At 47.6% G+C, this 16,082-nt stretch overlaps 1 protein-coding gene across 2 annotated transcripts in view; it reads right to left on the bottom strand.

The window, feature by feature from the left end:
• LOC149360637 (complement factor B-like) overlaps positions 1–16,082 on the bottom strand; it is a 138,771-nt gene that overhangs the window by 103,359 nt on the left and 19,330 nt on the right. The window contains exons 3-5 of one of the 2 annotated variants that reach the window (XM_089572420.1): positions 13,723–13,917; positions 11,920–12,096; positions 7,309–7,515 (exon numbers count right to left, since the gene is read on the bottom strand). In XM_089572420.1, coding sequence (XP_089428546.1) covers positions 7,309–7,515; positions 11,920–12,096; positions 13,723–13,917 — 579 coding nt within the window. The remainder of the gene's footprint in view (positions 1–7,308; positions 7,516–11,919; positions 12,097–13,722; positions 13,918–16,082) is intronic. The other variant, XM_089572421.1, reaches the window with a different exon arrangement.

The following is a 16,082-nucleotide window of genomic DNA, read 5'->3' as shown; positions in this document are numbered from 1 at the left end:
CCGTCGCGTTCACTCTCGTTACCCAATCCAAGACCCAGATCCTCACGTTCTCCGTTTATGGCGTCGCCGTAAACGTCTTCAACGCTCCTTTCGCTCCCAACCACACAATGCCCAACTTTCCTCCCGGATCACTGCTTTGCGGGCCGAGATCATCGCCCACTGCGCCTCCCTCGAGCACTCTCGTTGGAGTGCTCTTTGTGATGGCCTTGATTCTGCATTGCACTCGCGATCCGCATGGTCTTTCTTTAAATCCCTCCTTGGCACTAAGCCTGCCCTTGCTCCCACTCTAGGTAAAGCCCTCACTCAGGGGACTCCCTCCGAAGTTTTTGATCAACTCGCCTCTCTCTACCTCCCGCCCCCTCTGGCACCCTCCTACCCGGTGTACTCGGGTGGACCTAACCCCGATCTGGACCAATGCTTCACTCTCCGGGAGCTCGAATCTGCTCTGGCTGCTAATTCTACACGCTCGGCTCCCGGTGAGGATGCCATTACATACACCACACTTCGCAACCTTCCTGACTGCGCCAAAGAATTCCTCCTTCAAACCTACAATAAGGCCTGGGAGAGCGGCTGCTTGCCGAGCTCCTGGACATCCTCCATTTTTTCTATGATTCCAAAACCGGGCAAACCTCCCTCTCTCTCTAACCTCCGCCCAATCTCCCTGACGTCGTGCGTTGGTAAGACCCTTGAGCGAATGGCTCTGACTCGCCTCTGATTTTCTTGAGGCACGGGAGTTCTTCCCCCATTCTCTCATTGGCTTCCGACGCCGCGTCTGTGCACAGGACATGTTTCTGATTCTCCAGCAAACGTTCCTGTCCCCTACACCTACTCAAATTTACGCACTTGTGACCGTCGATGTTCGCAAGGCCTTTGACGGTGTTTGCCACGATCACATCCTTTCTCAACTCGCCTCTTTGGATTGTGGCTCCCGCATGTACTCCTATATCCGCTCATTCCTCTCTAAACGTGTGGCTCGCTTTCGAGTAGATACCCACTTGTCTAACCCACACCACCTCACCCGTGGCACTCCTCAAGGTGCTGTTCTCTCTCCTACCCTTTTCAATCTCGCTATGGCCCCTCTCGCCTCCCAGCTAGCTGAAATTCCCGACCTGCATCATATATTTTACGCCGATGACATCACTCTCTGGTGTTCATCTGGCTCTCCCGGTCACGTACAGGACACCCTGCAACGTGGCCTAGATCTCATCGACTCCTTTCTCACCACCGCTGGCCTCTCTCCTGCTCCTGAGAAATCCGAGCTTCTCCTTCTCAACCATTCCTCCTACCAGCGCTCACACAACCACTTCGTCTCTCTCCACCTTTCTGGCTCTCCCATTCCTGTCGTCACACAGTGAAAAGTTCTTGGCTTCCCTTTGCATGCGGCTAAGAATGTGCAATCCCTTCACCACGCTGTCACCACCTGCCACTCTGTAACTCACCTCCTGCGGCGCGTGGTCACTCGACGCTCAGGTCTCCACGAGGCTCACGCGTGCCGAGTTGCCCACGCGCTGGCCCCCAACAAGATCTTGTACTTTGCACCCTACGCTTCCTTCACTCAGACTCAACTTAACGCTCTCGAGACTGCCCTTGTGGGCCTCTACAAGGCAGCTCTCAACCTCCCTATCACTACCTCTACCACTAAGCTCTTTGCCACAGGCCTCTTCCATCCTCTTCGTTCTCTTCTCAGTCTCCATCGTGACACGCAGCTTGCCCGGCTTTCCCGTACCCGTCAGGGTCAGTGGTTATTGACTCAAGCGGGTATCTCGCCCATTCCAATCTCCCCGTTAACCTCTCCTATTCCCACCCCCGCTCCCAATCTTCGTATCCTTCCCCTCCCGAACAACATGTCCCCCGTCCTGCACGCCGGACGTCGTCATGCGGCCGCACAGCACCATTCCCCTCTCTTTGATACCCAGGATGTAGCTTACACGGATGCCTCTTTCGTGGCTCCTCGAGGTTCCTGCGGCTACGCCCTGTACCATCCACACCTCCCTGCTCCTGAAACCCACACCAGCGGGCCGTATCTACACCCTCCAGACGCATTGTCCCTCGAGGTCCTCGCCATTGTGCATGCCCTCCAGTCTTTTTCCCTCCTTCCCTCTCTCCAAGAGTACACAGTCTATTCAGACTCACAAGCCGCTATACACCACATACAGAAACGCACCCTGACCCCTTCTCTCCAACAGGAGGTCGAACGAGCAGTCTCCGCACTGCAGCTTTCCATCGTTTTTCTCCGCTGGGTCCCTGGGCATTCAGGGATTGACGGCAATGAGCTGGCCCATCAGCTCGCCCGCGACACACTTTTCCGGGCACCGTTGATCCCCTGGCCCAAGCCCTCAGAGGACGGTGGGAGACTCACCCTTCGCCGCACTATAAAAGAGGTCTACCTTGAGCTCCGCCTCGACAAAAGCCTTTACCCTCCCCCTCATCCATCACTCACGGTGCCGGAGTCTCGCCTTCTTCGTCACATTCAGATGAATGCAGTTATCACCCCGTCCCGCATCTTCCTCTATCGCTATCGATCGGACCCTTCCTGTCCCAACTGCCCCTGTATCTATGCGGACCTAGCCCATTGCCTCTTCTATTGCCCGGCTGCTCAGCAGTCGGGTTCCTTCCCCCACCCTCTCTATCCATCACCACCTGGCTCGACTGGCTTGGCGCTGAAGGGGAAGAAGAACAGCGGCTTCTGGTCGCCCAGGCGGTCGAAATGCTCGGCCTGTAAACTATGATCGATTAAAAGTCTTTTACTACTACTACTAAGAACAAAAGCCTACGTAGTGGACAGGACAGGGAAGAAAAGTAGACGGGACGAGCGCAGAACTAATTAATTTATTGAATCGGCACACCTTTCCTCAGCTTTTTCCATGTCACATCAGTTCTTTTCTCCAGAGGGAGCCTGATGTGAACACGCAAGCCAAGCTTGCGGATTGAGTGGAAAAGGCCGTCCTCCGTTAGGGGGCCATTCATCCCACCTCATTGATCTTTTAGATCAATGTTTCTCCAGTCTCATCCATTCGCTCCTCCTTCAATGCCACCCCTATGCAGCGGCAATCAGAGGGCGGGATCGCTGGCGGCAGATCTGGCAGCTGGCTGCTCTAGTTACTCGAGCTGCTGGCGCCATCTCCCGCGACCTCCCGATAACTTAATTGCTCTCTTCGCTCCTCCTCAAATGCCACCCCTGTGCGGCGGCAATCAGAGCGCCGCACCGGTGGAGGTGGATCTCGATATGTGCAACGCCTGAGCCAAAACGCATAGCCGCCGCCGTTCGCCACTGCGAACCGCCTGCCTACATAAATAGTTTATTCTCTGCCAGTTCTTTCTGAGCCATGAGCGAGGCAACCGGTGGAAGTCATTTGTCTGCCGCTGCTGCTAGACGAGCTGCCAGAGCAGAGGCCCAGCGCCGTCGCCGCCAGAAACCAAAGGTGCATACCGCCGCAGCATGAGCTTACCATCGCCGCCGTTAAATTCTTTGCCTCAATCTATCGCAAAGCTGAACCATCTGATAAGCTGCGCTCAAATTTCGCACTGGGCAGCAACGTAATCGACGGCGATTGTTTATCTGAGGCAGCGGTGTCCTGTTTTTTCTTCGTCAAGTTTTCTAGATTGTAACAATTCCTTCTGGAGTCTTTAAATTCAGCTCTCTTCTGTGCATTGAAAAGTGCATGTGCATTGAAAAGTGTGCTATTACACACCCGGAATTTTGTCTTTCGCTGTAGAAGCCTGTGCGCCGAAAAAACACCAGCAGCGGTGAGAGCTGCAAGGTTTAGCTAATGAGCTCCATCGTTGACTTTGGACAGAATATTTTCATTTTCAGACGCAGGAGTTCGGTGGAACTTATGATTGAGCTTCTGGCTTCGCCACTCGAGTGCATCAACCCCCTGCCTTATCGTATCGGGATCAAAGACACGTGCTCGCTCTTCGATTCCGTCTATATATTTTGTCATGTTAGTGATCTTTGGATCTTGCGTGCGCACGTTTCTCAGAATCTCGCCAGACATGTCGGACATTAGTGGAACGGTCTGCTAGATGCTTTCAACCGTGTGTTTGTGAGTGGTTAATGTGCCAACTTTTTCGTTTATGCCGCCCCACATGTCAGCAACTTCAGTACCCTGAAGCTTCAGCTTGCTGCCCTGACTACCTTTTGATTTCGCTGCCCTGCAAGTTGGGCAGCGCGAAGCTTTCCTCTATGCTCCCTTTAAGCTATCGCTAAACGCATGAGGACTGGTTACCTGAGTGTGCTGTGAGTTTTTTAGGAGAACGAATTCACCACCGCACCAAAAGTATTCATAGTGTTTTTTTTTTCCCGGATTTTGAGTAACGTACCTCAGCTTAATGCCCCACAACCACTTCGTTGAACGGAGAAAAAGTAGCATCTGCACAAGAGGTTCTATTATGCGTCACTGACGGCACTAACCATTCGCTCTAAAGAAGCGCTCGTCTAGAAGCCGCCCTCCAACGCGTGTTCCTTTAAAAACCGTAAAAGACTTACATGAAGAGAATAAGGAAAACGTTGTCCGCAAACACGATCCATGTGTCTAATAGGTGCTAATTGTGTCAAGTAGCACTAAACGTTCCTACCTCCTGAATTAACTTCACAACGAATCACGACGTTCACAGCCTGGCAGAATATGTCTGCGTGCCACATTAGCTAAACGGCCAGGAATGCTTTGGCGTCTGGCAACATTCGCCGCCCATAACATAATAATGAAGTAGTGCCTAAATGCACTCTAAACGATATTTCTTCGTTTCCTATAACTCGCTTCCCACAATCATTATTCTTTCTCCAGGCTGAATTACAGATTATAAACAGTTATTCTGCTACAAATAAACTCTCAAAGCACAACCGCCCGTCAGAAGCCAGCAATGTAAGTGTGCAACCGGTCATCAAAATAGAGGAATAGCACAAGAAAGAAAAAAATGGGCGTTTTCGCATGGAAACGCTTTAGAGCGCTGTCTCTTCGGTTGCAGCCCAGGTCCGCTATCACTCCAAAAAATCTACTAGACCACAACCACAATTATTACAGCGTTGCGAATATACGCGCTATATACAAAGCATTCAAAAGGTAAGCGTAGCTCAGTAGATATTAACCGGGCGTATTGCTATTATATGTGCAATGTGTGCCTGTTTAATAGTAACAGGCTACAGCAGCGGGATTTCCTCAGCCTTAAAACACTGACAGTGCCATTATAACGGCGTTGTTCGCGCAGAAAGGTGAACCATGCAATGTGTGTATTGACGCACAGTGCTCCACGCTCGGAGCTGCAACGGTTGTGCAACGCTCACTCGATGTCGCCCAGCCTCGCGTCTGCGCTGCCTTTCCTCACCGCCACCGCTGGTCTCATCTTTGCGCGGGGCACAGCGATAACGCGCCGGGCGGTGTCGAATGTACGGTGACCCGACAATGACCAGCCGTTTTCCCCTTCAGAACGTGGCTTCACTATGTATAACGTTCTGCTTACAGCAACTAAATCAAATTGCACCTAACCTTTCCGCGCGCTAGGAAACCCACCTCCATACGCGTCTTCAAAAGCGTCGCACACATGCGCCATATGCTAACTACCGATCACACAGATGCCAGTAAGCCTTCCTTGAAGTAAGATTCCTTGCATCCGCGCGGACAGTCACGGTGCTCTTTGTCATTAACAATCTTTTGTTTTTATATTTTTCAGTTGTGTCGTAGTCTAACGGACATCGGTTACGAAAGCCATCAGTTTCATCAGCAGCAAACATGCAAATAATGTTGACTTAGACTGGAGCAGCGCTAGATAGCGGGGCAAAAAACGATGGCATTCTTCCCTGCGTTCGTCTCTATGCTACCAAGGGGCTAAATATTAAGTCCATGTTATCTGCACAGATCTCCTATGTATCGCAATTATTTTTTTTCTTGACCGAACTTCTCCAGAGGCTAAGACGATGCGTCTCCCGTGACTTACGGTTTTCGTTAATACCAAGGGCCGAAAATTCATTTGCAGTGTAGGCTGCCGGTTTTGGTGTGAAATATCTAGTTTCAAGTGCTGTAAGATTTATTTCAGGCGTTTGTGAGAGGTGCAGTGTAGACCGGTCACAGGCAAGTCTTTGCAACTCGGGTGCCCGAACCAACGAATTGTGCTCCCCTCAAGCAAACATCACTTCCTTTGAGAAAGAAATCTTGGAGCTGGAATTTTAAATGCTCTTCAAAACGGATATCCCTCTGCAGATCATCCTTTCGAAAGGACGAGCAGCGTCTACTTTTCAGAGCAAATCTTAGAGTTTTTCCTCGAATTTCGAGCAACGCATTATTTTCACTTTTCTCAAAAGTAAAACCGGCATCAAGGTTTATTCGAGACGAGGTGTTTTCAAGAGCTATACATTTTATCCAGCGGCTTGTCCAACGTATAGAACGCATATTGTTACATTAACTGCTGCGGCCCAATGCCAACAGACACCCTTTCTAATCTGTTTTCAATCAGTGTCCATTCAATTATTTTGGTTTTGTGTAACCGCATTTGGTTGCGCAACTTCAGTTATTTGCCTATATCGAACCGCTCCTGGTTGCGCAATGCATATGCCTTGACGCCAGGGCCACCCGAGCTACCGTTAAAAAAATTTTCTGGCTTTCATGGAAAGATTGGTTGGTTTATTGGTTTATTGGGGTTTAGCGACTGAGACTATGAGAGACGCCGTAGCGAACTGCTCCGAAAGTTTCGACCACCTGGGGTTCTTTAACGTGCACTGACATCGCACAGCACACGGGCCTCTAGAATTTCGCCTTCAAGAAAGTCAGCCGCCGTGGCCGAGATCGAACCCGCGTCTTTTGGGTCAGCAGCCGAGCGCCGTAACCACTCAGCCACCGCGGCGGGGCTTTCATTGAAAGATTGATATCCGACATTTATAAATGCGCCAGGCTATGTCTAACTACCGATTCCTTACGAACAAATCGCGAACGACTTTTCCAACGAATGTACTCACTGATAACTTCCATTTTAGCCGTCGTTTACGCGCCTTGTGAATTCCTTGTTATTTTCCTTCACCGCATTTATTGACTTACGGCCTTTTTTTTTTAGCTTCTCCCCTCATAGTTTACCCTTCAACGATATGTGTCGCCTCTCTTATCTACTGCCTGACGAAATTCCTGAAAGTTACTCTCGTTAACTTATGAACATTTTGCTTCAACCGCAGTCTTTTACTCATCTTTATGCTCCCCTTATGTAACAACTTCCTAACAGAGCAAAAAGTGGCCTATATATTATGAGAGTTATAGAACACAGCATTATGAAAAACAAACGGAACTGCCATTTCAGCTTTCCTTTCCTGAGGAAGGAACTCACGTCTGCACATGGGTCGGCTATCAGTCCAGGCTGCGTCAGGGCCACAGCGGATTTCTCTCTCGCCTTCCAAATCGTAGCCCTCGTTGCACTCATAGTAGATTGTGGTCTCCGGAGGGCAGCATTCTTCGTCTTCGTCATATAGTTCGTTCTTCAGGGCGATAAGGCGGGACCCTTCAGAGCTCACTCCCGGATCCGTGCAGTATGTGTCTGGTGGAACGACAAAAGAAATATCGAAGTTCAGTTGTGCATTCAGCTGTAATTTTCTAATTATTTCAGTTCCCTCCGTTCAGCACAAAAGCACTTTCGTTGCTGGCAGAAAAATAATTCAGCTTTGAATGAATTGAAACGTATAGTTGAGAGAGTTGATTTGATTTGGTAGAAGCAAGTGGTCCCAAGTTTAATGATAAAAACACAAAGTAAATGATGTTAAGAACTGGACATGTGGCTGTAACCTGTAATTCCTTTGTAATTTTTATTTATTATTTATTTATTTGGTCATACCTTTAGCCCTCCAATGAGGGTCGTTACAGGAAGGGAACAAAAATAGATACATTTCGTAAGCGCTTCAATGAGCAATCATGAGTAAGAATTCAAAATTTGTGCACGATTTCTCAGAAACATATCGACACCTAGCTCAAATTGTTGCACGTTCGCACTCTCCGCAACATCACTTGGCAGTTTGTTCGGTATTTCTATTACATCAGAGAAGAAGGAATACCGGTACACATCCGTAGGTGTGTTAATAGGCTGTAGTACACTGCTGTGGTTTTTTCGGGAACCACATTTTAGAGGCGCTTTCACATAATGTTCTTTATTTATTTTTAATGCCCCTTGCATTAACTGTAAAAATGTTTGAGTCGATGTTTCCAGCGTTTCCAATTCACACTGCTGTATCATCTCTGTAACCGAGTCAGTACGGGGATACTTGGAACATATAAAACGTGCTGAAATCCGCTGTATTCTTTCCACCTTCTTTTTTAAGCATTTTTGGAGGGCTCCACACAGTATTCGAATAATCCACAACTGGTCGTATAAGCGTTTTGTAGGCGATCAATTTAATTTCTTTCGTCGCATTTTGAAGTTTTATCCTAAGAAAGCCGAGCTTCTGGTAGGCTTTTGAGTAGATATTCTCGATGTGAATGCGCCAGTCTAGATTATGCGTCACCGTCACCCCTAAGTATTGGAAACCCTGTACCTCAACCAAGGCATTTTTTTCCTATATTATATTCAAATCTGATGAGATTCCGTTTTTTAGTTACGTGAGTGCATGTAGATTTTTTTGTAGTTAATTACCATGCCGCATCTTTGGCACCAGGAGTTCAATGATCGCAGGCATTTATTTAGTTTAATGTGATTTTCCGCGCAGGCTACACGTGTGTAAATTAAACAGTCATCGGCGAATAGTTTAGTTTTTACAGGCAGGTCAATATTAGAAGTAATCTCATTATTATGCAATAAAAACAATGCTCGGCATAAAACAGACAACTTAGCACTTCCCGGATTCACTTTCCGTAATTCTGACCATTTGATAACGGTTTTTAATATGCCTCAATCCACAATACTTCATGTCCCCTAATTCTTAAGCTTCTCAATTTGGGAAGTAGCTTTTGATCTGCAATTTTATCAAATGCCTTCGCAAAGTTTACACATAGAACATCTATCTGTTGGCATTCATCTGTAGCTCTACAAAGGTCACGTACAGTTTAGATTAACTTTGTCACCGTAACTGTGTTTGTAATTTGTAACGTTTCATTTGAAAATAGTCTCATGCCAACAGCGCGCACTCTCAAATACTTGGTTATCTAGTACCAAAGATAACTATCACACAGCGAATATGTTGTCTATATCGAACAAACTATCTAGGATTTACCATCGTCACTCAGATTTCAACGCTTGTCATACTCTTTTATTCTATTCTTGACAAAAGAGGTCAGGTCTTGTTTCATATTTATAGACTTCAGCAAAGCTTTAGACCATGTAGATCATGACAAACTTATTCTGAAATTAGAATTACTTCGGCTTCCTCATTTTCTAATTACATTGTTCTCGGCTCACTTAACCGATCGCATGCATTATGATACTATTGATGATCTGAGTTCTGAAACTCTTCCAATCGCATCAGGAGTGCCTCAGTGAAGCGTCTTGGGGCTACTTTTCTTTTGATATTTTGTAATGACACCATATAAGCTATTATTGAACCCAAAGCAATCCGTTCGTTCGTAGATGATTGTGTTAGGTCGACCAATAGGTCCTCGAAATGAAACTTCATGTCACGATCAAAAAACGTCCTCTTTAGTTCACATACGCGGTCTAGGACTGTCATCTCCATGAGGTTAATTAATTCAAATATTTGGGATTCTCCAGAACAGGTGATCTCAACTGGGATGCACATATCTCAGCTTTCCGCGAACTATTTGGAACGTCCTAAGCTTAACGATGCGACCCCTCAAGTTAAATACCTAGCATATGCTTCTATAATGCGACCTAAATAAGAATATGCTTGTATCATCTGGGACCCCTTCACTAAAACAAATAGCAGCATTAGGAAGAATCCAGCGCCGAGCCGTTCGCTACACATATTCTTTATACTGTCGCATAGTTTCCGTATCTGCTGTAATGGCATCCAACTAAATTCATGCCCTCCATTCGAGAAGCAAGTTCTTGCGCCTAAATATTTGGGCCCGTTATTAAATCGTAAACCAGCTCTGGACCCCAACCTATATTTAACGCCGTTTGCTACAAGGCAGACACGATACATTGATTCGCTACCTTTAACGCCCTGCTTAGCAAGGATAAGCGCATTCCAAATATTCCCTTCTTCCTCGAACTGCAATTCATTGGAACAATTTACCCTATAGCTGTCTTCTATCGTTAAGTATGATTAACACACTTATAATAAACTTCAGGGATTAACAGCCAAAATGTGTTTGCTTTTATTATTTTTGTGCATGTATTTCACGTCTGTATATTATTGTCTGTGCTTGATTCCCGAACTTTTTTTTTGCTGTCTTGCAGAATCTTACACCTGTACTTCTGTACTTCTCGCTTTCGCTTCAATATTACGCAGTATGCCAGTGTTTTTCGTACTGTGTAAATCTACTCCTACGATATTCCACTTCGTGTGCAACGATTTTTCTGCTTTTGTTTTACATATCCCTGCTGTAAAACTCTTCTTTCCGTGTTTCACGTACACCCCTCTGCTTGGGCTTCGACCTGCAGTATTTTGTAAATAAATAAATAAAAATCTGAAGTGGTTGCCAGACTGTTTAATATTTGCAACGCAGCACCCAACAGTAAGTGTCGCTTGTTTTCGTCCCGGCTAGGCTGCATTTCAGATACTCTCTGTCACCATTGCACAGCAGTCATGCTCACTGCATAATTTGTGAAATTCAGCGATAGGCTTCGCTAAATCTATTACTTTATCCAATTTTCGCCACATTTATCTCTTCCTTATCACCTTCTCGATGAGGTCCAGGTGTCCGTCTTACTGCACGACTCCCTTCCTTAGAAGTACTTTTGATCCTAGGCAGACACGCGCTCCTTGTCGCTTCTCTAAAGCGACAATTCTCCAGCCCCAACCTGCACTATGAATCAAGCATTAGCGTCAACAGGCCTCACGGTTCTGATATCCCAGTTGTCTACCAGTGTCGACTCTAGCACAACGGTGTAGACCGCCTATTGTGAGCTCCTGTGGCTTGTGGCTTGTGTGGGCCAGCCTTACAAAACGGCTGCTTGCAACGAAGTTGCCGCAGCATGTCTGCTTGACAACGCGGCTAGATATTCTTTATAAGCCCACCTTGTCATCAGTGACACTACTGCTTCAATACTCGTTTTCTGGCCGCTGAAGCCAGTTAGGATTGGGGAACAATGGGCCTGTTGGCGACGTTTGCAAATCCGAATGGTGGCGGCCGCGTCTGGGAACTCACCGAACATGGTGGAACTCAAAACACACTCTAAATTTGTTTCGGTCAACACATTGGTTCGTCATGTACGCTGTAACGATGCAACGCCTCTGACGAAAAGATCACGAGGTCCTTTCGGCTTTCTTCAAACGATGTTCTATTGCATTACTGGCCACCGTCTTTGCTGACGTCGCACCAAGTCGAGAGTTGTCGTGACCCTTTGCAATTCAAAACATTGCCAGAGATAACGACAGGATTTCAGCAGCCCATCAGAACACAAGTGACACCTTTCCAGAAGGCTGGCACGGGCGGACCTGGCCGTTTCCCTTCGCCGACGACTGCTATAACCTGAATAATGTAGTAATATACACATAACTCTATATTTGTCCTCTTGTACATGTTGTTGTCACTCCCCGCGCGCTGTCAAGAGGTCTTGATGGCGCCGCCGTTGTGGCTCAGTGGTTACGGTGCTCGGCTGCTGACCCGAAAGACGCGGGTTGGATCCCGGCCGCGTGGGTTGCATTTCGAAGGGGGAAAATGCTAGAGGACTGTGCGATATCAGTGCACGTTGAAGAACCCCAGCTTGCTGAAAGTTTCCAGAGCCCTCCACTCGGCGTCCCTCATAGCATAAGTCGCTTTGCGACGTTAATCCCCATGAACCATAAATATGCTGGATGATAAAAACAAAATAAAGCGAAATCCAACTAACCTTCACATGTGGGTGTTGGCGCACTCCAGGCGCCGTTTGCTTGGCATGTAGCTTCTTCCGCACCCCACAGGTTGAAGCGTTGATCATCGCAGTAAAAGGTCACCTTGTCACCCGGCGCGCAACAATCGCCGTCATAGCCGCCGTGCTTCACGTCTATTGGTGGACAGTCCTGGTTCTCTGTACGAATACAGGATGACAACGGCAGTAAATACTTGCCTCATAGAGTGTAAATTATGATCTCAGTATTGACAGATTCATGTACTGTCACCGAGAAAAATATGCGAGAGCTGAAAAATCGATGAATAAAGCGGTCAGTATCTCCAAACACCACTGGCCTCGTCCGACCTGGACTACATACGACCACTGGAATTTTAGATTTTAAAAAGTAATCTGTGCTGTATCGTACCGCAGGAGAGCAAATCTGCCATAGAGAAACGTAGTGGAGAAATGTCCACTTCTAGTGATTAATGTCAATTACGCAACACTTAGATATCTTTTGAAAAGCTTTTGAAAGGATGGTCAAATTTTGTTTGAAAGCAAGCGCCATGTACCTCGCAGAATTCAAGGAAAACCGCATTGGATATCTATGCTGTTTCACAGGCATATTTTTTATTTTTGCAGACGAAGTGAGCGCTATTACTCCAATTCATTGGGCAACAAATAAAATACGCCGACTGTATTCATGGGAAAAATAAGAGAAAAAGTGGAAACGTCCTTCCCCTTACATTCGTTATTGATAAAGGAATACACAACGGAAGGACCATGCGAGAAGCTGTAGCTACAGCTGTTGCCACTGCGTTTGAATACGTCAAGTTGTATTTCTAACTTAAGGCAATTGATGACCGATAACCACAGTGCAAAACTCGCGTTTCCTTCGCCACGTGCAAAGTCCTAAGCCGTGCAGTTCCTGGAGCCCCGTTTCGGCACACTTCCAACACTAAGAAAGCTTTTTATTGCGAACAATACTACTTTCACTTTCAGCTCCTCGCGTGGCGAGGCCGCGGTAGCTACTATTGACCTTTAGCTTGACCTCTGCTATGACGTCGTACCATCTGCCGCAAAAACCAGGGGCCGAAATTGTGCCGTCGCGAGGCGAGGCCGCGCTTGGTAACTGCTGCCTAACTCCTGCGCCCGCCGCGTGCGGCGCGCTATTCGATTGGATTGGATTGGTTTGTATGACCGATGCATCACCACAAGTCTAACCACAAGCACCACCACCAGCTACAGCACCAGCTGAACCATGGCGTAGATACAGATATTGCTTTCGCAATTACCGGGCTTAACCAAGCTAAGCCACAGCCATTTTCTTTTTGCACAGCAGAATGAATTATTTTGACAACTGCAATGTCGATGGTGGGATCAAGACTGTTCTTGCAAGCCCCTAACAGGTGTATTGCGCGAGAAAACATGACAGCCCGGCATCCTTACACGCTGCTACCGCTCGTTGCAGTAACAAGTAACAGATTGAACACAGCCCACAGGCCACTGCACGACAAAGCTAAGATCGCGCTATGCATCGGGATGAGTTTCTCAGTTGATCTACATATTATAAGGAGCGCGCCAGCGTGGACCCCGAAGCCTTGCAAAGAATCCAGTAACACTGGAGCCAAAACTTTATTATGAATTACGATATAAAATTGGCTCTGCTTTTGTTGCGCCACAACAGTGCCATGTGAAAAAGTTCCAGAGATATATTAATAACTATATGAGCAATTCAGCGTCACAATTACTATTTCTTATTTCATTTCATTTCATTTATTTTACCCTCAGGGCTTTCGCATTACAGAGGGGGTTCGGACTCACCAAGACATTCAGGACCCGGGTCTGGCAGCCAGGTGTCGTGGCCGTCGGTGGAAGGGACACAGGTGAGGTTGCTGGGGCCTTCCAACCAGAATCCATCATTGCAGTGGTATAGGGCGAGACGCGACTCTTTCACCTCCACGTAGCCGCCGTTGGCAATTTCCGGCGGTGGGACGGAGCAGGGCGTCACTTGAGGAACTGCGAGGCAAATGGGATTAACTAAGCGGGGAAATATATCGCTCCCCTATTGAAAAATCCGGTATCGCGGCAAACCGGATTTTACCGGAACATATCGGTTTCATACCGGTCCGGTATCACTCTCATACCGGAGAGACCCGTCCGGTTTGATGGCTATACCGGTTCATACCGGTCCGGTATCGATCCCAAACCGGACAGACCGCTCCGGTACGGAGCTCATACCGGACAGTCCATTCCCGGTTCGAAGCTCAAACCGGACAGACCAGTCCGGTACGGAGCTGAAACCGGACAGACTAGTCCAGTACGGAGCTCAAACCGGACATACCAGCCTGTATTCAGAGCGATATGTGCTGCGGTTTTGGTGCTTGGTCTGCAGATTGACTGTTGTACGCCAGCAGATATTTTTTAGGGGAACGGGGGGGGGGGGGGGGGGGGGTCAGCGTGCGCATAAGTGCGATAATCAACACATGCACGGTTTTGTTGAAAGGGCTAGGAAAAGAAAAGGGCTAAGCGTGAGCTTCGCAGTGGCAAAACATGCAGTTTGTGCATGAAAGGCGGGGGCTCCATGAAGGGAATTTGCGGGCAACCGCGATATTGACTTCCCGTGCAGCACTCTGACAAAGCCAGGGCGGCTGTGTGCGGGCAAACAGCTAGTATACATCCGCCAGCAGCCTTGGTAAGTCCTGCGCAGATTACCCTGGATTTCAAAGTGCAGAACTTCACGACTGGCTGATAAACATGGCGAGCCTCCGGTGACTGCGCCAGAGGCTCCAAAAGGTTTGTTACTGTCGCGTTCATTGCAGCAACTTTCTTAATGTTCGTTAGCGGCAGTCTGTAGCGACGCATCGATGAAGAAAGAACATTCTTGGTTTTCGTGCAGGAATTCTTTGCACTTCTTCTTCGTCAAGTGATTGCCCATTGATAACGCAACTTGTCCAAGCGCCATCGCGAGCGGCCCCAACCTTCACTCTATCAGGAAGACATACTAATCACAAATCGCCCAGAACATTTCCATCGACGAAGAAATGGTTAATTCAACGGAGCTGGCAGCTTGGGGTGTTACCGTAAGGGCGACGCTTCGTGCTAGCTAAAAGATACAGCGCTCGAGAGAACAAAATAAAAACAAAAACCACCTGTAGAAACCTTACACGAGTAACCCGTCTTTGCGCAAATTTTTTTAGAGATTTTTTCTTTTCTCTCATCACCGCCTTCTCTGCTTTTCCTGGGTCCGAGTCGATCGCAACCAAAAACCTGCTCATCCGTGGTTTTTCTGTCGGCCTTTGTTCCTTCCCCTTGGGCTCCTCTCTGTCTGTCCTACCCCTCCCAGTGCCGTTCCCCGAAACGGCGCGGAGGCGCTCACTCTACAACCCACGACCGAACATTTTTTTTAACATAGCATAGTGGGCGAGTTGGTATTGCATCTTTAAGGAACGAAACAGCGCAACTAAAACGAAGGACCAAGAAAAAGAGAGACACGAACACGCGCTTTTTTTAAGCCGCCCTCCCGACCACGCTCCCCGAAAGGCTTCCATGAAGTGGCGAGGAGGTTCCGATTCTGCTTGTTCACTGTGCCAGGTCGCTAGAAGTGCTCCCCCGCCTTTCCTGCGTTTGTTTGGAACAGGTTTTTTTTCTCTCCTGGGATTGCGTTGAGTGTCAAGGGATGAAGGTAGCTGCGAAAACACGCTGGCACACGCTAGTCCTCGTTGAATTTGTGTTATACAGTTTTTTGCGTCTTTCCTCGTGTTGCTTGATCAATCCGCGATCGAAGATGACATCGCCTTCCTTGCGTACGTCCAGTGCAAGTATGGTGGAAACCTGTCGTCCTTGTCTCAGTGTTGAATAACTTCGCTCCGAAAGACGTGAGTGGTGAACATTTGACCGGTGGAGGCCACGGCGGTAAAGGCGGATTTTATTACAGCGACGTCGTGCTAGCAGCACGACGTAAGTACGCATTTTAAATCACTCTGTTCTTTAAGTACTGCCTCCGTCTCGGTTATATGCTCGGCGTCAACAGAAACGTTCTAACTGACCAGTGTCTTTTTAACTAAAACTTTGTAGATTGCACAGCGCAGAGGGATGAAATAGCGCAAAATTTTCTTTCAGTTATATACCGAAATTGCTTGTCCTTCATGATAACACGACTAAGCTAAGTTTTATAGTTTGTA

This window comes from Amblyomma mixtum, chromosome 2, assembly GCF_055824585.1.
Source record: "Amblyomma mixtum isolate Tamu chromosome 2, ASM5582458v1, whole genome shotgun sequence".
Lineage (NCBI taxonomy): Eukaryota > Metazoa > Arthropoda > Arachnida > Ixodida > Ixodidae > Amblyomma > Amblyomma mixtum.
This window is presented reverse-complemented; position numbering and strand designations above follow the sequence as displayed.